A 27,639-nucleotide genomic window follows, 5' to 3' on the forward strand; every position below is an offset into this window, starting at 1 on the left:
TGGACACCTTTTGAAAAAGCAAAGAGTATAAGAAAAAAAGAAACCCATCAGCAGGTGCCCCTCACTCTGTGTGCATTCAAATTCAGGTATTCACTAGGAAGCTGCTCACAATGGAGATCCACATGCTCTCAATAGTTCTCAGGAGTGCAACACCCAGTCCTGCTCAATCTTTCACTGTTGCTCTCTCCATCATTCACCCCACTTTCCACACCCTCTTTGGAGACATTGAACTGAGAAAACTTAGAAACCCAGGAGCAGAGGAAAGAAGAAGTTCATGATCACAATAAAATATAGCCTACTGTTTAAGATAAAATTCAGGAAAAATAATAACTTTTCTACTGAGAAAAAGCAATCTTCATGAAAGCACAGTTATGAATCTTGAACAGCATGCTTTTTTACCAATGCCCTTGCCCATGCCCTTGCCCATGTCTTTGGCCTATGCCCTTGGCCCATGCCCTTGCCCTTGCTCCAAGCTTTGGCCCATGCCCTTGGCCCATACCCTGGGCTCAGGCCCCTGTAATTTGGGGAAAATAAACAAGTGCAGGGAAAAGTGGTGCAAAATTGTGAAGCTCCACCCTGGCTCCCCTCCTGTCCAGGTCCTGATACAGCCCTTCTATAAACATTGGACACCCTTCCCAAAACAAGGCTGCCTCTCACCCTCAAGACAGGCCACATTAACCCTTGCATGTGTACCTGCCTTTGTAAATAAACCTCTGTCCATGCCTCTGTCCAGCTCCTGCTGAAATCCTTCTCCATCACATATGACAAGAACCCCACTGGTCTGGAGTTGAGCTCCCCTCTGCCCTGAGAACTCCTTGGACTCATCTCCAGAAATATCTTTTCTCCTATGACATTAGTATCTTTGCCTGATCCCAATCTTCTGCAAACCTGTCTCCCAAACAACCTACTTCATGAAATGGGGATGTGTGATTTTCTGTTGATGTTTCTATGTCAATATTAATTTATGTTCCCATAAATGTTTCCATTAAAAATTACCTAAAGAGCATCTAAATCTCATCTAAGTAGTGCACAACAATGCCTATTGCCCCAGAAATGCACCATTTACATTAACTGGAGGTGCTAATTCCATTTGTGAAGAACATTCCTCTACTTCAAAGACTTCATCCTACACAAAGCATTTCCTGAAGAAAGGACATCTTTGATCCAGTAAGATTTTCAATATGACAATCATTTCAAAAATTCTGTTCCTGTATCCATATCACACAAGTAAGAAATTCTCTATAACCTATTGGAACATTGAATGTCCAAGTTTACTACATCAAAGCTACATATATTTAACAAATTTAGAAAATCATCATTATACTTACACTCAGTAGTTGGGTTCATTATTTTCCATATCATTATTGTATTATAGTTGTACATAATGGTTAGATTTATTGTTTCATATTCATACATGCACACAATGTAAGGATTTAATTTGTCCAGTATCATTCCCTAGTATTTCTTCTTTCGCTCCCATGCCCCTCTCCACCAGTCCCTTTTCTCTGCCATATTGATCTACCTTTGATTTTTAAGAGCATTATATTTATACATAGTAGTTGTGTTTATCCCAATATAATCATATGCCCATGGAACTTGATTTATTCCATTTCAATCCCCATTCTCTCCCCTAATCCCCCCTTCCTGACTCCCCCACTCTCCTCCCCTTCCTGTACTGATCTTCCTTTGCCTTATTTATTTGTTATGATTTATTGGTGCTTTCTATGTATACATCACATGGAAGTCACTGTGGTATAGTCATATACCAGAAGTAAGAAGTCCATTAATCCAAATTAATTTTGTTTGGTTTGGGGAAGAAAGATGAGGTGAATCCAATGTTGAAGAGATCTTTTTTTTATGCCTCCCTGTTCCAAGACAAAAATGGACCCCAGTGAGAAAGACAGAGGGAGACATTCAGCCAAATACACAGTGAATACATATGGAGATTCAAAAATAAAATATCCCATCCAGAAATAGAAAAATGTAAACTTTGAGTAGGGGATAATTATTTGAGTGGCATGAAGATTAACATAATCATTACTAACAGCAGCAATATCTAGATCTTATTTTGCCTACAACTTATTCAAATGTCCCATATTATTCCCTAAGACCAAGTATCTATCTAATCCTTAGTCAATGCAATTGTAGCAGAAAAATCAACTCAGATAACAAGGCTGAATCCAGACATTAGTGACTTGCTCTAATTCACAGAGACAAGAAGTGGGACTGACAGGCTCTGAAATCCATCCACTACATGTTTTTATTCTCTCCCACCCCATATAAAGATTCCTGCCTAGATCCTGAGGTCTTAACTACAGCTAAATATCAGGTGTACATTTGAATTCTTTCCAGTTTTATGAGTAAGAATAAAATCAAGACCCAATATTAGATTTGCTGTGAGATAGAGAGGGCTATTTTCAAGCATGGAGGAGCATGTGGTGAGCTCCAAGGAGGTTCTGGAGGGGGCCCAGGAGTGAATGATCATTACTCTGCTGAATGATCATCAGCCTCCCCTACTGTGACCTCTCCTGTGACCTGTGGCTGTTCTTCCATAGTGTATTCAGCAAGCGCCCCCCCCCCATACTCTGCCCTGTGATTCCCCAGGAATCTCACAGGAAGAGCACTATGGGCAAGGCTCTCTTTCTGCAGGAAAGGGATGAGGAATGGCTAGTGGGCTTGCTGATGGGACAGCCTGCCAGGATTTTCCCATGATGCCCTGCATCCATGGTCTGACAGCCCAATGCAACCAGGCTGCTGTCTCCTAGCAAACAAGAACAATTTGCATACATAGAAACTTTTCTTTTACTGTAAGATAATAATAAATGAGGTGTGCATTATCAGAGTAGGACACACAAGAAGTGAGACAGATAACACAAAATCTGTTCCTCAGCCTCTGAGCCTGGGAAGCCCTGAAAGTCAGTTCATGATGCTCTGGCTTCTGTCGTCCCCTCATCATCCTTATCAAGACCACCACAGTTCTTTCCTAGAGCTTCAGAAATGTAGTTGAAGGACCAATTTTGCTGTCATAGGTGATATTTTTATAGGAAATAAAAACAGAATGGGTGGAGAGCACATTTTAAATAAGATATATGACAGCACAGAAAAGTATTTTTTTAAAAAATCACAAATACCATACATGAAACTTGACCTCCTGAAATCCCCTCCATGTGGAAACTCCAACTTTGATGTTTGTTCTTCTGATGCAGAAGCAATACTCGTAATTCTAAGGCTCCCAGTGCACTTACAGGGTTATGCTGCTTCTCTGCTGGGTAATGATAAGTAGTGCACATGCCAAGACCCACCCATACCTGATGTCCAACAAAGGCTCAGACTCTGTGCCCAGCATTCCCAGGAATATGCTGTCAGCTGGGAGCTTCATGATGCAGAACCACAGCATGGAGACAGAAGCACGCAGCTCACTGAACAAAAATTATCAGCAAAAGGGCTGCAGGCACAGGCTGATTGTGGACTAGCATATGACCTTGGAAGCTCTATGCACAGAGCTCATAATTAGACTAATTGGTCCATGCAATGCCCATCTCTAAGGACTTCCCAATATTAATGCAGAATGATGAAGAAGAAAAATTGAAGATCCCCTTAAGATTTGGACCCTAGCTGTAATTAGGAAGAAACTTGCATAATCAATTACTTCTTTCATTTTATGTTTTTTAAATATTTCTGTTTTTTTTTCTTTTTTTAAAATTTGTTCTAACTGGTTATACATGAAAGCAGAATGCATTTCAATTAATTCATTGTACACAAAGAGGACAACTTCTAATTTCTCTAGATGTACATGATGCAGAATCACACAACTCATGCAATCATGCATGTACATAGGGTAATAATGTCCATCTCATTCCTCCATTCTTCCCACCCTCCTCCCATTACTGCACTATGCCTAGTCCAAAGTTACTCCATTTTCCCCTACCACCACCCACTATGGATTAGCTTCTGCATATCAGAGAAAGCATTTGGCCTTTGGTTTTTTTGAGATTGGCTTATTTCATTAGCATAATATTCTCCAGCTCTCCATTAGGCTGAGTAATATTTCACTGTGTATATGCCACATTTTCTTTATCCACTCATCTGTTGAAGGGCATCTAGGTTGGTTCATAGTTTAGCTATTGTGAATTGAGCTGCTATAAACATTGATTTGGCTGTGTCTCTGTAGTATGCTGATTTCAGGTCCTTTGGGTATAGACCAGGGAGTGGGACAGATGGGTCAAATGGTGGTTCCATACCATAAACTTAACACCAAAAAACAAATAACCCAATCAATAAATGGTCTAAGGAACTGAACAGACACTTCACAGAAGATATACAATTGATCAACAAATATATGAAAAAATATTCAACATTTCTAGCAATTAGAGAAATGCAAATCAAAATTACTCTAAGATTTCATCTCACTCTGGTCAGAATGGCAATTATCAAGAGCCATGTGCCTCAAATCCACATAGCACTTCAAATATGGCTTCAGTTATTCAATATGAATAACTAGCCCAAGTTACATGAACTTTCTCATTTCTGTTATCTAAAATGAAATTATGTGATACTTATGCCATGGAAAGACTTTGCACATGAATTCAAAGAATCTACAAATAGAGGATGTGGGGGGAAAAGGCTCACTCATACATTGCTGATGGGACTGCAAATTGGTGCCACCACTCTGGAAAGCAGTATGGAGATTTCTTAGAAAACTTGGAATGGAACCACATCTCTGTTTTGTTTTGTTTTTAAGTTCCATTTTTATTAGGTTAAAATATAAATAAGAAAATTTACTATTGAACCATAATAAGTATACACTTGAGTGACATTTATTTGGTCATTAAGTTTTCTTTAAATTAAACATTCAGTTTTTTAAAAAACAGTGGGTCTACTGCCCAGAAGGATTGTCAAAGGACTTTGCAACATTGAAATGATGTGAAACTCTGAAGTGTGTCTCAGACCAAGCTCTAAGGTTCCTTCACTTCCCTCTGTTCCTGCTTTGTGTTTCCTAGGTTCATGAATGTCTCTGCCATTGATGTTGAGTAATTGAATGTTGCAGATGCTGTTGAGAGGAAGTATGGGGCTTCTGTGTCCATGCCACAGACACAAACATAAGGTGCTCAATATCATCTCCTGCTCATAGGGACATTTTTTAGTAGATTGAAGGTACAAAAAGGAGAACACCACTGTGTAGAAACCCCGCTTGAGCATGTCCAGGACCTGTGAATGTAGCAAAGGTCTATTCAATGTTTAACAACATAGTTTTCATTTTTATCTCTCTGTGCCTAACATGGTAGAGGCTCTGGGAAATCAGAAATGAGAAAGAGAAGGTTTTTCACCCCACATACAGTATATACATATGAAAGGGAAATAAGAAACTGTACCATTACAGAAATATGAAAACAATAATAGGTCACAGGATAATTGATTTTAATAATAAAGATTGGCATTTCTATATTTATAATAACTAATTTTCTTTTGGCCATATGTTACAACTTCGTCACATATCAATCACACAGGAAGAAAAAATTTCTGTTTAATCTGGGTTCAATGATGTTGTATCAACTAGAAATCATCTTGGAGGACATTGCTGAGTATCATAGACACTAGCACCTGCACTTTGTTCAAGGTAGGATGAGTCCAGCCAACAGCAGCCAAAATTAAATTGTGAGTCTCTGGGTCTGAGGCAATCATCTTTTTCATTTTTTTTCAACAATTAGAAAGTTTTCAGCAGAATAAAGAGGTCTTAATTAGAGAAGAATCTCTGGTACATTCTTAACCCTTTAAAGTCCCTGAGTAGTAATGAAATCCAGACCTACTTTGCTCCTATTTGATGAAGAGGGTTAATTATAATATACAGGTGGATGTGGCAGCTGCAGGTGTGTCCTGGAGTTGGAGACACAGGGGGATGTTCTGGATTACTTGTGCTGACTTGACCTTAGATTTTGTCTCAGCTCAGACTTTTTTGCAGAAATGATTCAACTGATACCCATGACTGCATTGTCCTGGAATCTACCAGAAATCCCAAAGGAAGTACACAAAAAAATTGGTCCCATCTTGGAGTCACAGGAAACAGAAACACATGATTGTTTTGTGGAGGGGACAACCTGTCAGCAATGGCTTCCCCAAATGCCATGTGCCTCAAATCCACACAGCATTTCAAACATGGCTTCAGTAACTCAATCTGAATACCTAGCCCAAGTTACATAAACACCTAAGCTCATTTCGGTTCTCTAAAATAAAATTGGGTGATACTTATGCTGTGGGAAGACATTGCACGTGAATTCAAACAATCTAAATATAGTACATAGCTTAGCACCTGGCATTCAGAATCCCCAACAAAAGATCATCCTCATCTTCATTCACATCCTCATCATCACCTTCACAGACCATATGGAGTGTTGAGGACACAGTTTAAAGGGATGCATTTTCTCCCCTTGTGGGTGACAGTGTGTGGCAGGAAGAGTCAGGAGGCAGTTAAAGAGGACTTTCCATGAGCTTTCTGTTGCACTCACCACAACAAAGCATATGAACTCACAGTTTCATTCCTGACAATGTGCACCTCGTTCTCCCATCTGGGTAGACAAAGTGCATGCTCCTCCTGATGAGGAAGAAATAATGCTATGCAATGCCCTTCCTCCACCCTTCCCTTCCACAGCAGCTCCTGATTCACACTGGGGCTCTGCTGAATTAGAACTAAGGAGGGCAGGTCCAAAGCCCTCACCTCCCTGGTGCCCAGTGTCCTGACTTCAGCCTCCGGGTATCAACACACAATCAATTAGGTGCTTCCTGATACAGACAACCACAGCAGGAAGAGATGCATAATGGCACCCACTTCACTGGGGTCCTCAAGCTGAAGGGCTGGAGGCACAGGCTGGTTGTTGACTACTGTGTGACTTTGGTGGCTCAGTGCATAAGGCTCCTAGTTTACCAAGTAGCTAAAGCACATAAGAAACTCTTAAGAGCTTCCTAATATTAATGATGGAGAAAAGGAGCAGAAAATGAACAACTATCAATGTTTATCAGTTTATCTCTATTAAGGAAGAGGCTCTTCTCTACTATAAATTTTTCATTTCTTTAAAAAAACTTTTTAGCTTTATATTACTATTGTTGCAGTAAATTGAAGTTAAAAAACTTTCCTTCTAACCATTCTCAAGTATCATGATAAGCATTATTGATCACATAGATTTTTTTGAAATATTCATCATCACCATCTCAAAAATCTTTCATTATTTCAAAGTGATACTTTGTTCCAAATATGAAGAACTCCCAAACATTCCTCCCCATCACTGTCTGCAGGCATTACACTTACATCACGTGTGGTATTAAACCCATCAATGTTCCTGAAGAGGCAGATTAACCCAACTTGATAATTAGTTATAATGAATTTTCCAACACACATTGCAACTGGACACCACAAGGTCTGAGATTTAGGCCATCCTGCTGGGCAACCTCCTCAGGGCACCTTTAATGTCCCTGTTCCTCAGACTGTAGATGAAAGGGTTCAGCATGGGGGTGACCACAGTGTACATCACGGAGGCCATTGTACCCTTCCTGGGAGAAGGCAATGCAGCTGACCCAAGGTACACTCCAAAGCCTGTCCCTATAAATAAGCTAACAACTTCCAGGTGAGAGCCATAGGTGGAGAAGGCTTTGTACTTCCCACCTGAGGATGGAATCCTCAGAATGGAGGAAATAATTTTATAGTAAGAGAAAAAGATCCCTGAGATGGGGAAAAGGCCATAAAATGCTCCCAGAAAATATTTGACAATGTTATTAGAAAAGGTGTCAGAACAGGAGAGATTCAGAAGTTGAGAAGGGTCACAAAAGAAACTGGAAATTTCCACACTCTTGAAGATGGTTATTTGTAAGATCATTGAATTGTGCAACTGTGATTCCAAAAGGCTTAATAAAAAGGATACCAAAATTAAGAAGCCACATAGGTGAGGGTTCATAATGACCAGGTAATACAGGGGGTAACAGATGGCTACAAAGCGATCATAGGCCATCACACTCAGAAGCATATAATCCATACATGCAAAAATGCCAAAAATAGACATCTGTGTCAGGCAGCCCACATAGGAGATGACTCTGTTGTGAGTTTGGATGTTCACAATCATCTTTGGGACCGTGGTGGAGATGAAACCAATGTCAGCCAAGGACAGGTTGGAGAGGAAGAAGTACATGGGTGTGTGGAGGTGGGAGTCAGAGCTGACAGCCAGGATGATGAGCAGGTTCCCAAGCACTGTGACCAGGTACATGGACAGGAAAAGTCCAAAGAGGATGGGCTGGAGGTTTGGATCCTCTGAGAGTTGCATCAGATAGAATTCTGATATGTGAGTTATATTTTGTGCTTTTGTGTTGCTTGGACACCTTTTGAAAAGCAAAGAGTGTAAGGAAAAAAAAGAAAACCATCAGCAGGCTCCACTCGCTCTGCATGCATTTGGATTCAGGTATTCACTAGGAAGCTGCTCACACTGGAGATCCACAGGCCCTCAACATAGGTTGGGGCCCTCAACATAGGTTGAGACACCCAGACTTGCACACTCTTTCACTGTTGCTACCTACATCATTCACCCCTCTCTCCACACCCTATTTCAGACATTTAACTGATCAATATTAAAATCCCCGGAGCAGAAAGAAGAAGTTCATGATTGCAGGAAATTATAGCCTACCATTTAAGGGGAAATTCAGGGAAAGTAATAAGTTTTTTATCAAGAAAAAATAATGTTCATGAAAGTTTATAAAGAACCACTTAAATTTACTATGCTTTTTTCTACAACTTGAGGGGGATGTCTCCCAGTCAGAAAGCATGGTTATGAGCTACTTGTCTTCAAAGTGTTTCATCATTTTTTTAATTTTCTCATTGCCCTACTCTGCAGATTAAAGCTTGCTCTTTAAAGGTATGTAATATAATACAAATATCCTTGTCTTTGACACATTTAAAATTTAGATAAATATGATTGATCCAAATGCACAAAATCAATAGTAACCCTGATCACAAATGTGGCTGAAAGAGATGATATTAAAAACATAAATGATAATAAACACTTTGAATAGTTTGTTTTTATACTGGTTTATTTGTATGAGCCTATACAATATCAGCAGAATAGCTGGCATATAGAAGAGCTCTTCACTGTTTTTCTTTCCTTGATTCTGTCCTCCAGCTGACCTGTTAAAACTGCTCCATGGTTTTGTGATCTTAGTCCATCAAGTTTGCAGTTTAAGATTTCATCACCAAAAAAAGGCCCAAAGCTCAGCTCTTATTTCCAACATACTTATTTCTACTTTGTGGACTCTGGTCAGTCATTCCTGATATGCAGATTGTAATCCTCTCACTTATGCTATGTGAGTGTAACATGGGTTCATTATTTGTCTCTTCTTGCTGTGATTTAATTTGTCTAAATTTGGGGTAATGATTACCTATCTTGGTTTCTGGTTATAAAAAATTATTTTAAATATCTTTCCAATTGCCTAACTAGTGGTTTTGTCTCAGTTAAGGTTAATATTCATCTTTGGATATTTTAGATTATTCACATACTGTGAAATCAGACCAACATCAGTTTAATCAGGATATCTGCATGTGAAATCCTAGGTGGTTTTTTTCTTACACCAGAGTTGGAAACTACTGTCTGACAATATCCTGGCACTTAGAAAAAGCTCCATGAATATTACCTTCTCATATTTTAATAACACCCACTGCCTATGTTAAAATATAGGTATTTGACAATACTTGTCTAAGGACTAACTCTGTATAGAGAGACTTGAACAATTACCTCAGAAATTTGAGTTCTTAGTGAGCTCGGGATTTAGGATAAAGAGAGAGAAATATTGAATCTGAAAGAAAACATCCAATATTCACTGTGAGATGTAGAAAGTACAGTTATAAATCTTGAACAACATGCTCTTGGCCCATGCCCTTGGCTCATGCCCCTGTAATATGGGGGAAATAAACAAGTGCAGGGGAAACTGGTGCAAAATTGTGCAGCTCCACCCTGGCTCCACCTCCTGTCCAGGACCTGATACAGCCCTTTTATAAACATTGTACACCCTGCCCAAAACAGGGCTGCCTCTCACTCTCAAGACAGCCCACATTCTCCCTTGCATGTGTACCTGCCTTCATAAATAAACCTCTGTCCATGCCTCTGTCCAGCTCCTGCTGAAATCCTTCTCCATCACATATGACAAGAACCCCACTTTGTGGACTCTCTGGTCAGGCATTCAGGTGTTCACTAGGAAGTTGGAACTTCACTAGGTCAGAGCTGAGCTCCCCCCTGCCCTGGGGACTCCTTGGACCCATCTCCAGAAGTATCTCTTCCCCTGTGACGTTACTATCTCTGCCTGATTCCACTCTCCCACAAACCTGTCTCCCAAACACACCTACTTCATGAAATGGGGAGGTGTGATTTTCTGTTGATGTTTCTATGTCAATATTAATTTATGTTCCCATAAAGGTTTCCATTAAAAATTACATAAAGAGCACCTAAATGTTATCTAAGTAATGCACAATACAATACCTATTGCCCCAGAAATGCACTGTTTACATTAACTTGAGATGCTAATTCCATTTGTGAAGATCATTCGTCTATTCAAAGACTTCATCCTACACAAAGTATTTCCTGAAGAAAGCACATCATTTAACCAGTAAGATATGGCAATCATTTCAAAATTGTTGTTCATCTCTCCATATAACACAAATAAGAATTTCTACTAAATATATCAGCAGAGGATGTGTGTATGGTTTCCAAAGAACAATTCATGTCCAAATTTACTTTTTAAGAGCTACTTTTACTTACCAATTTAAAAAAGTAATTATTATAGTTATACTTAATAGTTGGGTTTGGGTTTTTCCATGTTATTATGAGTGTATGATAGTTGTACATAATGGTGGCATTTATTGTTACATATGCATACATGAACTCAATATAATGTTATAATTTGAGATGTATCATTCCCTAGTGCTTTCCTTTTCCTTGCATCCTCCCTCCCCCAGTCCCTTTCCTCCACCATATTGATCTCCCCTTAATTTTTAAAGAGCATTATAATTACATATATTAGTTGTTTTTATCCCAATATAGTCATATGTCCATGAAGGGGAACCAGATGTGTAGAATCAAAAGGGTCTTGGTATGCATACTGGCTGCTTATCCGATGGCCAAATGTGTCACAAGTTTACTGTGTTAAGTTTCCTTTTTCTCCAATAGACCAAAATATAGCAATCTTTAAGGATCAGAGAGAGAACATGGGAGTTTTCCATAGGAAAAGTTTCCCTAGAAGCTGCTGGAACAGTCCCTCAGTCCTTTACTTTACTCACAGGCACAGCTCCTCTGCTTCATCACAAGACAAAGCCACAAGGTCCTAGTTCTCCAGCAGTCATTTCTTAATAAGCTCACCAGCCACCTGGCATCCTTAGGGTGGAAGGGGGTTGCCTGGAGTGTTAGAGCTGCCCAAGAAGACTAGGGTGGGGGCAGCTGTGGGATCCCAGGTACATTACCAATTTGTTTCCAAAGCTTCATCTTGTCCCAATACCAATTCAACATTACAAAGAGGGCTTTGAGAAAAGGGAAAAATAAGAATTATTGCTTTGTTAGCAAAGAAGAAACACAGAGGAATCTTGACATAGAGACTGTGATTCTCACCTACATCTTCATCTTAATATGTGTCATCCAAACACTGCTGACCATGACATATTCTCTGCATAATGACTCCTGAAGAAATCTTATCTGGATTATAGGATATTTCCATGTTGCTCAGGTAGAAGAGAAAGCACTTGCACTTGAGTCATAAGAGCAACACTTGATATCACAGCCCTGCCAGTGTGTGCACAGTGTGTGAGAATCACTCCACTTTTCCTGGCTCCAACTGCTTAAGGAGAGAGGGAGAGCAACACCCACTTCCGAAACATGTGCAGCACCAAAGGGGAATTCAGAACTTGATAACTGATTGGTCATTGTCACTTTAAATTAAAAGATGTATGATTAGGGAAATGCCAACAGTATTGAGGAAAGAAATTGAAAACAGACCCCAGAGACTCCACAGTGGGAAACTCTGATATGTGCCTCAGTAGAAGGCTTGGGTTTCAGGGAATCCCCAGGTACTACCACATTTTGCTATTCTTTTACTTTAGAAAATCTATGCTGTGAGTGCTCAAATTTGACTAAGTTAGAGGGAATTAAATAAAAATGAAGGGTTCATATGTCCATGACAAGGACATAGAACGATAGTGATTAACTTGCCATGATTTTCATGGGACATTGCTTCAAAGAATGAAAGTACAGACTGGAAGCAAGAAGTCCATGAATCCAAATTAATTTGGACCATTTTGGGGAAGAAAGATCAGGTGAATTCAATGTGGAACACATCTGTTTTAGATGCCTCCCTGTGCCAAGACAAGCATGGGCCCCAGCAAGTCACAAATAGAAAGAGGGACACCTTCCCAAATACACAGCAGAGATGTGTGGAGCATCAAAATAAAAATATCCAATCCAGAAATAGAAATATTGTAACTTTGAGTAGGGGATAAATTATTTGAGTTGCATGAGGATTGACCTAATCACTACTAACAGTAACAATAATATCTAGATCTTATTTTGCTCAGAAATTTTTCAAAAATTCCTCATTATTCCTGTAAGAGCAGGATGTATCTATTTCATCCTTAGTGAATGCAGTTGTATCAAACAAAAACCAACTTAGATAGCAATGCTGAATCCAGACACTAGTGACTTACTCCTTCACAGACACAATTAGTGGGACTGAAAGACTCTAAGACCCATCTGCTGTGTGTTTTTGTTTTCTTCCACCCAACATAAAGTTCTCTACCTATGTCCTAAGATTTTAAATATCAGGTACACAGTTAAGTTCTTTCCAGTGACGTAAGAATAAAATAAAATAAAGACATAATATTAAGTTTGTTTTAAGATTAGAGGGCTGTTTTCAAGCATGAAAGGTCATATGATAAGGTCCAAGGAAGTCATGGAAGGGGCCCAATAGCATGATCTGTGCTGAATGATCATCAGCCTCCCCTATTGTGACCTCTCCTGTGACCTTTGGTTGTTCTTCCACAGTGCATACAGCAGGCACCCGCCCTGCTCTGCCCTTCATCACCAGGAATCCAGCAAGGAACTGCACCATGGGCAAGGCTCTCTTTCTGCAGTGACAGGGAAGAGGAATGGGACAGGATTCTCCTGTGGTGCCCTGTGTCCACGGTCTAACAGCCCAGTGCAACCAGGCTGCAGTCTTTCCTATCTAACAACAAGATCAAGTAGCATAATTATAAAGTTTCTTCTTTACTGTAAAATAATAATAAATGGGTCATCATTTTCAGAGTGGGACAATGCACAAGAAATGAAACTGATGATAGGGAACACTTGATCACCCCCTGAGCCTGGGAAGCCCTGAGCCTCAGTCCATGCTGCTCTGGTTTCTGGCATTGTCCTCCTCATCCTTATCACCACCAGAGGCTTCATGGTGCTTAGGAAATCTTTTTTCTATTCATTCTTTCTGGTTTTTTTTTTCTTTTTTTGGTACCAGAAATTGAACTCAGGGGTGCCTAGCCACAGGACCATAGCCTTAGCTCTTTTCATTTTTTGAGACAGGACCTCCTTACATTAATTAGGGCCTTGCTAAGTTGCTGAGGCTGGCCTTGAACTTGCAAACCTCTGCCTCAGCCTCCCAACCCACCGGGATTACATACACACACTGCTGCACCAGGCTAGTGAACACTTCTGAGGACACATTTTGTACCCTATGGGAAACAGAACCAGTGTGAATGGAGAACACATTTTAAATAAGATATCTAATACCCTAGTAAAAATAAAAACATAAACTTTTCAAACAAGATGCATGAAAATTTACATACTGAAAACTCCCATTTGGATACTCAAACTGTGATGTTTGTCCTTCTGATACAGGAACAATACTTGCCATCTTTCTTCCAGGGTCCCAAGGCTCCATCTGCACCTACTGGATTATACTGCTTCTCTGATGACTCATGAAAAAGAAGTGCACATGCCAAGACCCACCTATACCTGGTGCCCAACAAAGGCTCAGACTCTGTGCTCAGCATTCCCATGAATATTCTGTCAGCTGGGAGCTTCCTGATGCAGAACCACAGCAGGAGACACAACCACGCAGCTCACTGGACAGGAACTATGCACTGAAGGGCTGCAGGTACAGGCTGAATGTGGACTAATATAGGATCTTGGAAGCTCAATTCACAGAGCTCATTATTGAATTAACTGGTCCATGCACTGTGATCTCTAAGGATTTCTCAACATTAATGCAGGAAGATGAAGAAAAGAAAATGAAGGTCCACTTAAGATTTGGAACCTAGCTCTAATTGGGAGGGACTTTATGTACTCAATTTACTGCTCTCACTTCTGTGTTTTAAAGATAATCAGATTTTAATGTCTATTCTCAGTACAAATGTGCAATATAAATATAAATCACAAAACATTGCTATTTGAACCTAATGAGCATATGCTTTAGTTACATTTATTTGGCCATTTTTTTAATGAAGCATTCAGTCATTTAAAAAATAGTGGTTCTCCTGCTCAGGACAATTGTCAAAGGACTCTGCAGGATTGGAATGATGAGAAACTCTAAAGTGTGTCTCAGAACAAGCTCTAGGGTCTCTTCTCACTCCCCTCTGTTCCTACTTTACTTTTCCTAGGCTCATGGACATGTCTGCCATTGTTCTTGAGTAACTGAAGTTTGTAGATGTTGTTAAGGAGAAGTATAGGGCTTGTGTTTCAGTGACCAGACAAAAACAAGACCTGTTAGTCAGTGAAAACCAGCAAAGGGAGGATCTACACTAAAGGGACATTCAATCAAGGGAGAAACTAAGTCAAATTAAAAACCAGAAATAAATCAAAATGACAGGGAATACAAAACATCACAATAATAACCTTGGATGTCAACAGCCTAAACTCATCAATCAAAAAACATAGATTGGCAGATTGGATTAAAAAGCAAGACTCAACAATATGTTCATGGGCAAAGACATTTTCAGGCTGAAGGTGAAAGGATGGGGGGAAAACTTATCACTCATATGGATTCTGTATACAAGCAGGGGTTTCCATTTTCATCTCAGATAAAGTAGAGTTCAAACCAAAGTTATCAGAAGAAACAAAGAAGGACATTTCATACTTCTTAAGGGAAGTATATATAAGCAGGACATAACAATTATAAATAGTTATGCCCCAAACAATGGAACATCTATGTACATTAAACAGACTCAATTTCAAGAGTCAAATAGACTACAGCACAACAATACTGGGTGAATTTAACACACCTCTCTCACTGCTGGACAGATCTTCAAAACAAAAACTAAATAAGGAAACTATATAACTAAATAATACAATCAATAATTCAGACTTCACATACATAATCCATCAACAAATGTATATGCTTTCTTCTCAGAATCACAACTCTTTCTCTAAAATAGACCATATCTTATGCCACAAAGCAACTCTTAGTAAAAACAGATAGAGAGAGAGAGAGAGAGAGAGAGAGAGAGAGAGAGAGAGAATACACTATATTCTATCAGATCACAATGGAATAAGAAATCAATGATAAAATAAAAAAAATACAACTACTGTAACAAATGGAGACTAAATTATACACTATTGAATGATGAATGGATAGTAGAAGAAATCAAGGATGAAATAAAATTCTTACAAGTAAATATTATATCACAATCTCTGGGACATCATGAAGGCAGTAGTGAGAGGAAAGTTTATTGCATTGAGTGCATTCATTAAAAGAATAAAAAGTCAACAAATAAATGAATAAAACTACTTCTCAAAGCCCTAGGGGGAAAAAAGAAGAAGAAATCAACACCAACAGCAGTAGAAGACAGGAAATAATTAAAACCAGAGCTGAAATCAATGAAATCAAAACAATTGAAAAACTGACAAAAAAGTTGGTTCTTTGAAAAAATAAATAAAATAAACAAACCCCTGGTCATTCTAACAAAAAGAGAGAGAGAGAAAACTCAAATTTCTAAAATACAACATGAAGAATAAAATATCAAGACTGACATGTCTGAAATACAAAAGATAATTAGAAACTATTTTGAAAATTTATATTCCAAGAAAATAGAAAATATCAAAGACATTAAAACATTTCTAGACATATGATCCACCCAAGTTCAACTAATGAAATAAAAAACATCATCAAGAGCCTACCAACCAAGAAAAGCCAAGGACCAGATGGATTCTTTTTTTTTATAACAGTCACATTTGTAACATAGTTTTATTGCCTTGGTTAATTGTATTGTTAACCTACTATAGATGAAATTGTTTAACATAGAACAGTGATTTCAAGTTTTCAACTTATTTTGAATATATATTTTTTGTTTTGGGTGGACACAATATCTTTTTTATTATTATTATTTTTATTTTTTATTGATTAAAAAATAAATGACAGCAGAATGCATTGCAATTCTTATTACACATATATAAAACAATTTTTCATAACACTGGTTGTATATAAAGCATATCAGCACCAATTCATGTCTTCATACATGTACTTTGGATAATGATGTCCATCACATTCCACCATCCTTGCTAATCCCCTGCCCCCTCCCTTTCCCTCCCACCTTTCTGCCCTATCTAGAATTCTAGATAGGATCAGATCTGCTTTGCAGACTCATCAGTGCTCCATTAATGTCCCTGTTCCTCAGGCTGTAGATGAAGGGGTTCAGCATAGAGGTGACCACAGCTTACATCACTGAGGCCAATGCACCCTTTTTGGGAGAATGTGACACAGCTGAACCAAATTATTCATGAATGCCTGTTCTATAAAATAAACAAACACAGCCAGATGAGAGCCAGAGATGGAGAAGTCTTAGTACTTCCCTCCTAAGGATGGGATCCTCAGAATGGAGGACATAAAATTAGTAAAAGAAAAGGATCCTGGAGATAGGGAAAGGCCATATGTGGCAACAAAAAAAAATACTTGAATATATTATCAGAAAAGGTGTCAGAACAGTAAAGATTCAAAAGTTGAGAAGGATCAAAGGGCTGGGAATATGGCTCAAGCTGTAGCACGCTCGCCTGGCATGCGTGGGGCCTGGGTTCGATCCTCAGCACCACATACAAACAAAGATGTTGTGTCCACCGAAAACTAAAGGAAATAAATATTTTTTTTAAAAAAGGATCACAGAAGAAACTAGAAATTTCCACATCCTTGAAACTGGTAATTGGTAAGATCATCAAATTGTGCATCTGGGAGTCCAAAAGACTCAGAAAAAAAAGACGTCAAAATTGAGAAGCCACATAGGTGAGAGTTTATTATAACCGGGTAATGCAGAGAGTGACAGATGGCCACAAACTGGTCATAGGCCATCAGAGTCAGAAGCATATAATCCATACATCCAAAAATGGCAAAAAGAGACATCTGCGTCAGGCAGCCCACATATGAGACAAATTCCTTGTGAGTTTGAATGTTCACCAGCAACTTTGGGACAGTGATGGAGACGAAATCGACGTCAGTGAGGGACAGGCTGGAGAGCAAGAAGTACATGGGAGTGTGGAGGTGGGAGTCAGAGCTGATGGCCAGGATGATGAGCAGGTTCCCCAGCACTGTGACCAGGAACAGGGACAGGAGCAGTCCAAAGAGGAGGGGCTGCAGGTCTAGGTCAACTGAGAGACCTATGATGTGGAATTCTGGGATGCATGTTAAATTTTGTACTTCTTTATGTCTCAGACATCTTTTCAGAAAACAATGAGAGTGAGAAAAGACTACATCAGCAGGCCTCCCTGATTCTGTGTGCATTTGAATTCAAGTATGCACCACAAAGCTGCTCACAATAGAGATCCACATACCCTCAACATAGTTCTCAGTAGTGCAACACCCAGTCTTGCACATTCTTTCACTATGGCTCTCTCCATCATTCACCCCTCTTTCCATTCCCTATTTGAAGACATTAAACTGAGCAAAGTTAGAAGCCCAGGAGCAGAAGAGAGAAGTTCAAGAAGATAATAAAATATAGCCTATGGTTTAAAGGAAAACAGAGAATAAGTAATGGCCTTTCTATTAAGAAAAAGCAATCTTCATGAAAGTTAATTAAGAACCAGGACAATTTACTTCATTTTTGTGTATGTAACAAAACAAACTTCTTTGACTTATTCTATTTAAGATACCATTGGGGCTCCATTCTCTGACAACTAAATTGAGGGTGATGGGTCACTGTCAGAAAGCAGGTTATGAGCCAGTTCTCTTGAAAGGGTTTCATCATTTGTTGATTTTTCTCACTTCTCTCCTCTGAGAGTTTAAGATTGCTGTTCAAAAATTATGATTAATATGAAACAAATATTCTTGTCTTTGGCACAATTCAAATGTCAATAAATATGATTGAATTAAATGCACTTAATCAATAGTAACACTGACTATTAATGTGGCAAAAGTAGATGATATTAAAATTACAAATGATAGGAAATACTTTTCAATAGTTTAATTTTATACAGGCTTTTTTTCTATTCATACAATATCTGGAAAATATCTGATATTCAAAATAACACTTTGTGATTTTTCTCCCTCTGACCTGTTAAAACTGCTTCAGGGTTTGGTGATCTCAGCTCATCAAGTTCAAAATATAAGATCTGAGCACCATGGGAAGCCCTAAAGCTCTCTCTTATTTCCAACCATCTTATTTCCACTTTATGGATATCTGGTCATTCCTTATGTGTGGATTTCAGCTCTCTGTCTTAAGCCACATGATGACAAATCTGGTTTGTTATATGTTAGTTCTCACTGTGCTTGAATTAGATAACAATTCATAAAAGGACAGTACAAGAACTAACGTAAACACTTCTGGGGAATTTTCAAATTTTAAATATAGGAAAATAATTACCTATCTTGGTTCTCATAAGAAATTATGTTTTACCTTTCCAATTGTGTATCTAGTGGTTGTGTCTCATTTATTACTATATCCACTTGTGGATATTTTAGTATATCCATATAATGTGACATCAGATCAATACCAATTTAATCAACATATCTGCATTTGGAGGTCAGGGGTCCTTTTTCACTAGAGTTGGAAACCAATGTCTAACAACATCCTGGCACATAGAACAGGCTCCATGAATATTACCTATTCTTATTGTCAATAATACCCTCTGCCTATATGAAAGCATAAGCATTTGATAATACTTGTCTCAGGACTAACCTTGGATAGAAACTGTACAATTATCTAAGAAACGTGAGTCTTAGTATTTCTTCCTGATTCCATTCTCCTGCAAACCTGTCTCCCAAACATACTTATTATTATGAATTGAAAAGGTGTAATTTTCTGTCAATGTTTTCTATGTCAGTATTCATTTACACATCCATCTAGTTTTTCATTAAAATCCATCTAAAGAACCTGTTGTCTGCAACACAATACCCATTGCCCCCCAAATCTACTAGTATAAATTAACATGAAGTCTTAATTCCATCTGTGAAGTACATTGATAGACTTCAAAGTCTCTATTGGATGCAAAGTGTCACCTGAAGAATGGACATTGCTTAACTGGACAGTTTATTAGTATGGCAACCATTTCAAAACGCTTCTGCCTCTCTCCATGTCACTCAAATAAGAACTTCTGTATAAGATATTGACACAGTAGAGGTGTTTGATTTTCAATGGGAAAAAATGCATGCCCAAATATTCTATTAATGGCTGCATTTATGTCACTATTAAAAATAACTGTTATCATGTTTACCTTAGTCTTACAATGTATCATTAAAACATTGAAACACTGCTACATGCAGGCATATTCTCTACATGATAACACCTGAAAAATCTTATCTTCTATAAAGGATAATATTTCCACTTGGCTCCAGTAGAGGAGATGGTGCCCTGGGCTGGGTCAGAAAGGCCACAGCTCAGTCCCACCACAAGGACCTGCCAATGTGTGCACAGTGTGTGAATCCCTCCATCTCCCTCACTCTCTGCTTAATGAAAATAGGGAAAATCACACCCATCTCCAAAACACGGGGCAACAAAGAAAAGGAAGGAAGGTAATAAATTTGGTCATTGTGATTTTAATTTTAAGAATTCCATGATTAGGGAAATATCAAAGTTAGGGAGGAAAGCTATTTTCAGGTGACACTGGAACCTTGAAGGATGTGGAATCTGATCTGTGCCTCAGTTGAAGAGTCAAGCTTTAGGTGTCCCTTATGTTTCTGCTTCATTTCCTTTTTAAACTCATTAAGATCTGTGTCATGATCCCATACAAGTTGACTATTGTAAATGATATTACAAAATAATAAGGAGGACCTGTAACTGTGATAGGGACACAGAAAGACACTTTAAAGTTGTCATTGTTTCCACAGGGCATGGCTTAAAGAATGAACAAACAGACAGGAATCAATAACCCCATTAATTCAGATTGATTTTGGCCAATTAAGGTAAGGAAAATGGGGGAGGGGCAGGTTTCAGTGCTCAACAGACTTGCTCTAGCTGCCTCCCTGTGCCAAGCAAAGCAGTGTCACAGGAGTCAGAATAGAAGGAAGGAGATGTTCTCCCCCAGTACAGCACACATGCATCTCCAGTGTCTATTTAATCCTTACTCACTGAAGGGGTGTCAACTAGAAATCAACCCAGATGACAATGCTGAATCCAGACACTAGTGACCTGCACAACTTCACAGACAGAGTAAGTGGGACTGGCAGACTCTGAGACCCATCCACTACATGCTTTTATTCTTTCCCACCTAACAGGAAGTTCTCAGATTATGTCCAGAGGTCTTAACCACTGGCAAACCTCAGGTACATTTTTTAAACCTTTCCAGTTTCATGAATGAAATAAAAACCTGACCATAGGTTTGCTTTGAGTGTGAAAGAACTTTTTACAAGCATGGAGGAGCATGTGGTGAGCTCCAAGAAGGTTCTGGAGGAGGCCCAAGAGTCTGATCAGTGCTGAATTATTATCAACCTCACCAACTGTGACCTCTCCTGTGACCTGTGGCTGTTCTTACACGATGCATGTAGTAGGCACCACCTACTGCTCTGCCCTGTGGTCCCCAGGAATCCCAAGTGGAAGAGCACCACTCTATCTGCAGTGACAGGGAAGATAAATGTCAGGTTGGCCTTCTGATGGGACAGGCTACCATGGTTCTCCTGTGATTTCCTAGGTTCATGGTCAGACAGCCCAGTGCAAACAGGCTGCACCCTTTCCCACCTAACAATGGAGTACATGTTACAGAAGTAAAACACATTTTTTCCTTTTTCTATATACTAATAATAGTGTGGACACATATAACAAAATGAGGTGGTGCACATGAAATAAGACCAAACACTCTGCTCAGCACCTGAGCCCGGGAAACCCGGCACATCAGTTCATGATCTAGTCTCCTGTCATCCCCTTCATCATCCTTATCATCACTACATAGTCCTTTCCTAGAGCTTAGGAAACACTTCTGAAGGACTCATTTTGTGTGGTTGTTGGTGAGATTTCTGTGTGAATTAGAACCAGTGTGGGTGGAGAGCACAGTTTGAATAAGATTTCTCATCTCCCCACCTGAAACAAAATCTTGAACCCCACAACCCCAAGTTGAAGCTGCATGTGGTGTCCTCCCTTCTGGATACTCAGTGGTGAGTGTCCTCATGCTGAGGTCACACTACTTCCCCAGTCCTTCCTACATCCAAGGCCCCCTTTGCACTTACTGGGTCACGCTGCTTCCCTGCAGTGTCATGACCAAGAAGTGCTGATCCTGAGACCCTACCAAGTGTGGAGCCCAGGGAAGGAGCAACTGTGTCCAGAGGAACAGATCGTGTGCTCAGGAGCTTCCTGATGCAGATACCCCAGGAGGAGGTACAGCCATGCAGCTCACTGGACAAGAACTATCAATGGAAGGGCAGCAGTCACAGGCTGATTATGAACTATGATATGATATTGGAAGATCAGTACACAGAGCTCATAATTAAACTAATTGGTCCATGAAATCCCCATCTCCAAGGAGTTCCCATCACTAATGGAGAATACAAAGAAAATGTATGTCCACATGAGTTTTGGACCCTAACACTAATGAGGAGCTAAGCTGCATGTTCAGTTTACTTCTTTCACTTCGACATGTTTAAAGATACATATTTAACATCCATTCTTATTAGGATAAAATATAAATAACAAAAATTTGCTGTGGGAACCTGAATAAGTCTACCCTTAAATGGCATTTACTTAGTCATTATGGTTTTTATGTTTTGTGGTTTTTTTAATTAACCATTCAGCCTTCAGTTATATAGTGGGTCTAATGATCAACAAAACTGTCAAAGGACATTGTAGACTTAGAACGATGTGAAACTCTCTAGAGTATCTCAAACCAAGTTCTAAGAGTCTCCTGTCACTTCCCTTTGTTCTTACTTTGGTTTTCCTAGGCTCATAGACACCTCTGCCATTGTTGAGGTTTGTAGATGTTCACAAAGGGAGGTATGGGCCCTGTGTAAGGGTAACACAAACAGGAGATGCTCAATCTTGTCTCTGACTCTGGGGGACATTCCTGAGTAGAATGAAGATACAGACAGGAGAGCACTCGTGTGTTGAAAGACCACTGAGCAAAGCAAAACTGTTTGTAGAGAAATGGCCTATTCAACATTTAACACATTTTCTAATATATATAATTAAAATATATAATATGATATATATATATATATATATATATATATATATATATCTTCTGTGCCTAAAATGGTGTAAGTTCTTGAGTATAAGAAAAGAAAGACAGTTGGTCATTCCACCCCAGATATACAGCATATACTTATATAAGGGGAGTATGAAAATATAACATTATAGAAATATCAAAATAATAAATTCATGTCAAAAACATTTCACTTGAATACTGTGAAGTTTAGCCTTTCCATATGAATAATAACTATCTAACATTTTGTCCATATTTTGCACCTTCATCAAATACCAGTCACATAGGTAATACACATTTTCAGTTTAATGTGGATTCAATGACATTCTATCACCTATAAATCACCTTGGATGACATTGCTGAGTATCATAGACACTAACAACCTTCCAGGTATTGAAGAAAGAACCAGCTGAGACAACAGAAGCCAAAATTAAATTTTAACTCTCTGGTTCTGATGCACTAATCTCTTCACTGTTTTCCAAAAATCAGAGATTTGTCAACAGAATCCAGACTTCTTAGCTGCAGGTACGTATCGAATACAGTCTTATTCCTTTCCAAGTAGTAATGAAATCCTGACCTGCTTTTGGTCTCCTATTTAAATTGAGTGAGCTGATTATCAGCACACAGGAGGATGTGGCAGCTGCAAGGGTGTCCCAGAGAGGGGGACACAAGGAGATCTGTCTTGCATTATCTGTGCCCACTTGACCTTAGATCTTTGTCTTATAACAGCCAATCTTCCATAGCTGGTGCAACTGATGCCATTGGCTTCTCTGTCCTGGAATCCACCAGAATTCCCACAGGGAAGTACACAGAAAAACAGGGTCCTCTCCTGGACTGACAAGAATGTAAAACACAAATGGATTGTGGAGGGGACAACCTGCCAGCACTGTCCTGCCAAGATGCCATGTGCCTCAAACCCACAGTGCATTTCAAACATAGCCTCAGTTAGTTGATCTAAACAGCTAGCACAATTTACTAAAAACTCTGATCCTCTCAATTCTGTGAAATAAAATATCATGGTCATGGCACTTATACCTTGTGAAGATTTTCAGACAAATTTAAACAATCTGCAAATAGCTCACACTTCAGGCACTCGGGGATCTCTCATTGAAGGAACATATGTTGGTGTGCTGTCCTCATCCAGGTCCACCTCCTCCTCCTGACCTACATAGACATCTCTCAGTGCTGAGGACAGTGTGAAGAGCACATTCCCTCCATGAGGATGACAGTGTGTGGTAAGAAGGATCAGTTTGGGAGGAAAAGAAAACTGTAGTGACATTGCTGCCATGCTCACCACCACTGTGGATGTCACACACATGCCTCCACGCTCAATCCCCATGACTGACACTGTGCAGTGCTCTCCCCTCTGGGCAGCCACACTGCATGTTGGTCCTTCCTCCATCCTCACCTCCCTCAGCAGTTACCTATTTACACTGGCTCAGGTGGTCGTGACTAAGGAGAGTGGATTCCACATGGCTGGTACCCAGTCACCTCTCACATCATCTTTAGGGCTGACATCTGTGCACACTCAGGTAGGGCCTCCTAATAGACACAACCAGGGTGAAAAGAAACACAGGATGGGGCCCACCTGACTGGAGCCATCAAGCTGAAATGCTGGTGGCACAGGCTTCCCATTGACTATGGTGTGACCTTGGAGGCTCAAAGCATAGCACTCCTGGCTGGCCAATAGGTGAGCACATCACAAACTAAGGACTTCCTAACAGCAATGGTGGAAGAATAAGGGTAGAAAATGAACATCAACTGGTTATTTTCAGTAATTCTTTGTGAAAAAAGTCCATTTTCACTCTTGGATTCTTTAATTAATTTTTAAACATAGTAGCTTCCCAAGAACATTTTCATCATGGCATTTTAAAATTATAAATATTTGCCATTATCGTCATCATCAATAGCATAGTTTAATGGCATTAAATATAGACTTTGTTGTGATACAATAACCATCATCCTTCCCCAACATTCTTCATATCACCAATATTAATCCTTGTTCCCAGTAGGAAAACTTTCCAAATTTGCCACCCAACACAGTGTGCGCCATTCTACTATGGAACTCTATGGGAAATTAACACATAAGAAGCATATTGACAGGGCCAGTTATTTAGCTTTACTACATTTTCCCACACACATTGCAACCAGACCCTACAGGGACAAAGATCAGACTGTCCACCTCTGCAGCCTCCTCAAGGCCCTTTTAATATCCTTGTTGCTCAGGCTGCAGATGAAGAGGTTCAGCATGGGGGTGACCACAGTATACATCACAGAATCCACCGCATCCTTCCTGGGAGAGTGTGATGCAGCTGAACCAAGGTACACTGCAATACCTGTTCCTAAAAATAAGCAAACACCTGCCAGGTGAGAGCCACAGGTGCAGAAGGCTTTGTACTTCCCTCCTAAAGAGGGGATTCTCAGAAGAGAGGACATAATTTTATAGTAAGAGAAAACGATTCCTGAGATGGGAAGAAGGCCATATACAGTAGCAATAAAATACTTGCCAATGTTATTAGAGTAGGTGTCAGTGCAGGAAAGATTCAGAAGTACAGAAGGGTCACAGAAGAAACTGGAAATTTCCACATTCTTAAAGTTGGTAATTTGTAAGAATCATCAAATTGTGCAGCTGAGAGTCCAAAAGACTCAGCAAAAATGACACCAAAATTAAGAAGCCACAGAAGCGAGAGTTCATAATGACTGCATAATGCAGGGGGTGACAGATGGCCACAAACTGGTCATAGGCCATCACAGTCAGAACCATATAATCAATACAGACAAGAATGGTAAAAAGAGACATCTGTGTCAAGCATCCTACATAGGAGATGATATCATTGTGAGTTTGAATGTCTAAAATCATGTTTGGAACCCTGGTAGAAATGAAACCAATGTCAGCCAAGGACAGGTTGGAGAGGAAGAAGTACATGGGAGTGTGGAGGTGGGAGTCAGAGCAGACAGCCAGGATGATGAGCAGGTTTCCCAGGATGGTGACCAGGTACATGCACAGGAATAGTACAAAGAGGATGGGCTGCAGGTCTGGATCCTCTGAGAAGCTCATGAGTAGGAATTCAGAGACACGGGTTAAATTTTGTGTTTGTATGTTTCTTGGACACCTTTTGAAAAGCAAAGAAAGTGTTTAAAAATAAATAAAACAGGCACCCCTCATTCTGGAAACATTGAAATCAAGTTTGCTCAGGAAGGTGCTCAAGATTTAGGTCCACACACCTTCAACAATAATTCTCAATAGTGAAAAACCCCATCTCCATCATCCACCCCTCTTTCCATACTCACTTGAGACACATTGATCTGAGCAATGTTAGAAGTCCAGAAGAAAAGGAGGGAATAAATTCATGATCACAATGAAATATTGCTTATCTTTAAGAAAAAAAGGAAATTAAGAAGCAGTTTGATATACCTCCTTTGGTTCTAAGGCCTTTCAACAAAGTCCTTTGACAAGATATTTGAGACTGCATAAGGACTGCTTTTCCTGACAACTAGATCAAGGTTGATGGATCATAACAAGAAAGCAGTATGGACCCATTTTTTGCAAAGTGTTCTCATCATTCTCATTTGCCTCCTTTGTTCATTAAAGTTTTCTAATTAAAAATTAAGTAACATAAATAAAAATCCTATCCTTGGTGAACTTCAAATTTGGATAAACATGATTACATGAATAAAATTGCTGACCACAATGTGGCATTAGTGTGCACTGTACCTGTCAATGATTTTAAAATCATAGACTGTAAGAATCTCCTTTGAATAGTTTTATTTTATGCAGGTTTATTTTATCAACCCATATAATATCAGCAAAATATCTGTTATATAAAATGCCCCTTGATTTTTTTTTTCATTTTCTTGATTCTGTACTCCATCTGGCTTGATAAAACTGGATCATAGTTTTTTGATCTCAAACCATTAAGTACATTGTTGATGATCTAAACACTAAGTAAAGACTCAAAATTCCAAGTTTTATTTCCAATCTACTTATTTCTTCTTCATAGATTTTCTGGTCAGTCATTCCTGAAACATTGATTTCAATTCTCCTATTTAGGCTACATGAAGTACATTTAGGTTCATTATTTATCATTTCTCACTGTGACTGAATTAGATACAGTATGAAATAGAGTACAACAAGAAATAATGTAACAACTTCTTGGAAATCTCATTTGTAAAAAGTGGGGTAGTAATTACCCACTTTGTATGGCTGTCATCAGAAAAATTTTTTAACAAATCTTTCAAGTGGCATAACTTGTACTTCTACTTGTGCATATTTTAGGATATCTAACATAGTGATGTCATTACAACATTAATTGTATCAGCATATCCACATCTGAAGTTCTCAGTGGTTCTTTTTTATACCACAGCTGAAATTGACTATCTAACAATATCCTAGTGTATAGAACATGCTCCGTGAATATTGCTTATTCTTATGATCCATAACATCATCACCTATATTAAAACATATGAATCTGACAATACTTCTTCCAGGACAAACATTGGCTAGAGATCTGAATTATTACATAGGAAATTTGAGTCTTAGTATCTCTGCCTTTTTCCATTCTCCTCCAAACCTGTCTCCCATACACAGATATTGTCTTGAAGTGGGGATGTGTAAATTTTCTCTTGGTGTTTTCATGCCAGAATCATCTACTTTGCAGTTTTCCTTTACCATGTCGCCTTAAAAGTACTTAAAAATACTCATCTAAGTATTCTGCAAAACAATACCTATCGCCCATGAAATATGCAAGTTTACATTAACCTGAGAATGTACTCTGTGAAGTACATTCACCTTCTGCAAAGTCTTTATCTGATGCAAAGTGTTATCTATTGAAAGGACACAATCTTTTAATTGGATAGTTTATTAATTAGATAATCATTTCAAAACCCTCTGCCAATCTCCATGTCACTCAAATAAGAATATCCAACTCCAACAAATGTGTTGGTTGGGGCTAGGTGATTGATTTCCAATAGAAAAATGACTGTTCAAATTTGCTACTAATAACCTACATTTATGCCCTTCAAGAACAGCCAG

The 27,639-nt window shown here is 39.1% G+C and overlaps 1 protein-coding gene and 1 pseudogene across 1 annotated transcript; both read right to left on the reverse strand.

The window, feature by feature from the left end:
* Positions 1-7,418: 7,418 nt before the first annotated feature.
* LOC124102100 (olfactory receptor 7E24-like) lies at positions 7,419-8,363 on the reverse strand. The gene has a single exon (XM_046458341.1). The coding sequence runs from the start codon at positions 8,304-8,306 to the stop codon at positions 7,419-7,421; it is 888 nt and encodes a 295-aa protein (XP_046314297.1). The 5' UTR covers positions 8,307-8,363.
* Positions 8,364-24,776: 16,413 nt separating this feature from the next.
* Positions 24,777-25,713, reverse strand: LOC124102107 (putative gustatory receptor clone PTE01; annotated as a pseudogene).
* Between the last annotated feature and the right edge of the window lie 1,926 nt (positions 25,714-27,639).

This window comes from Marmota monax, unplaced genomic scaffold (genome assembly GCF_021218885.2).
Source record: "Marmota monax isolate L192 unplaced genomic scaffold, Marmota_monax_Labrador192_F-V1.1 WCK01_AAM20220418_F8-fsc00730, whole genome shotgun sequence".
Classification (NCBI taxonomy): Eukaryota; Metazoa; Chordata; class Mammalia; order Rodentia; family Sciuridae; genus Marmota; species Marmota monax.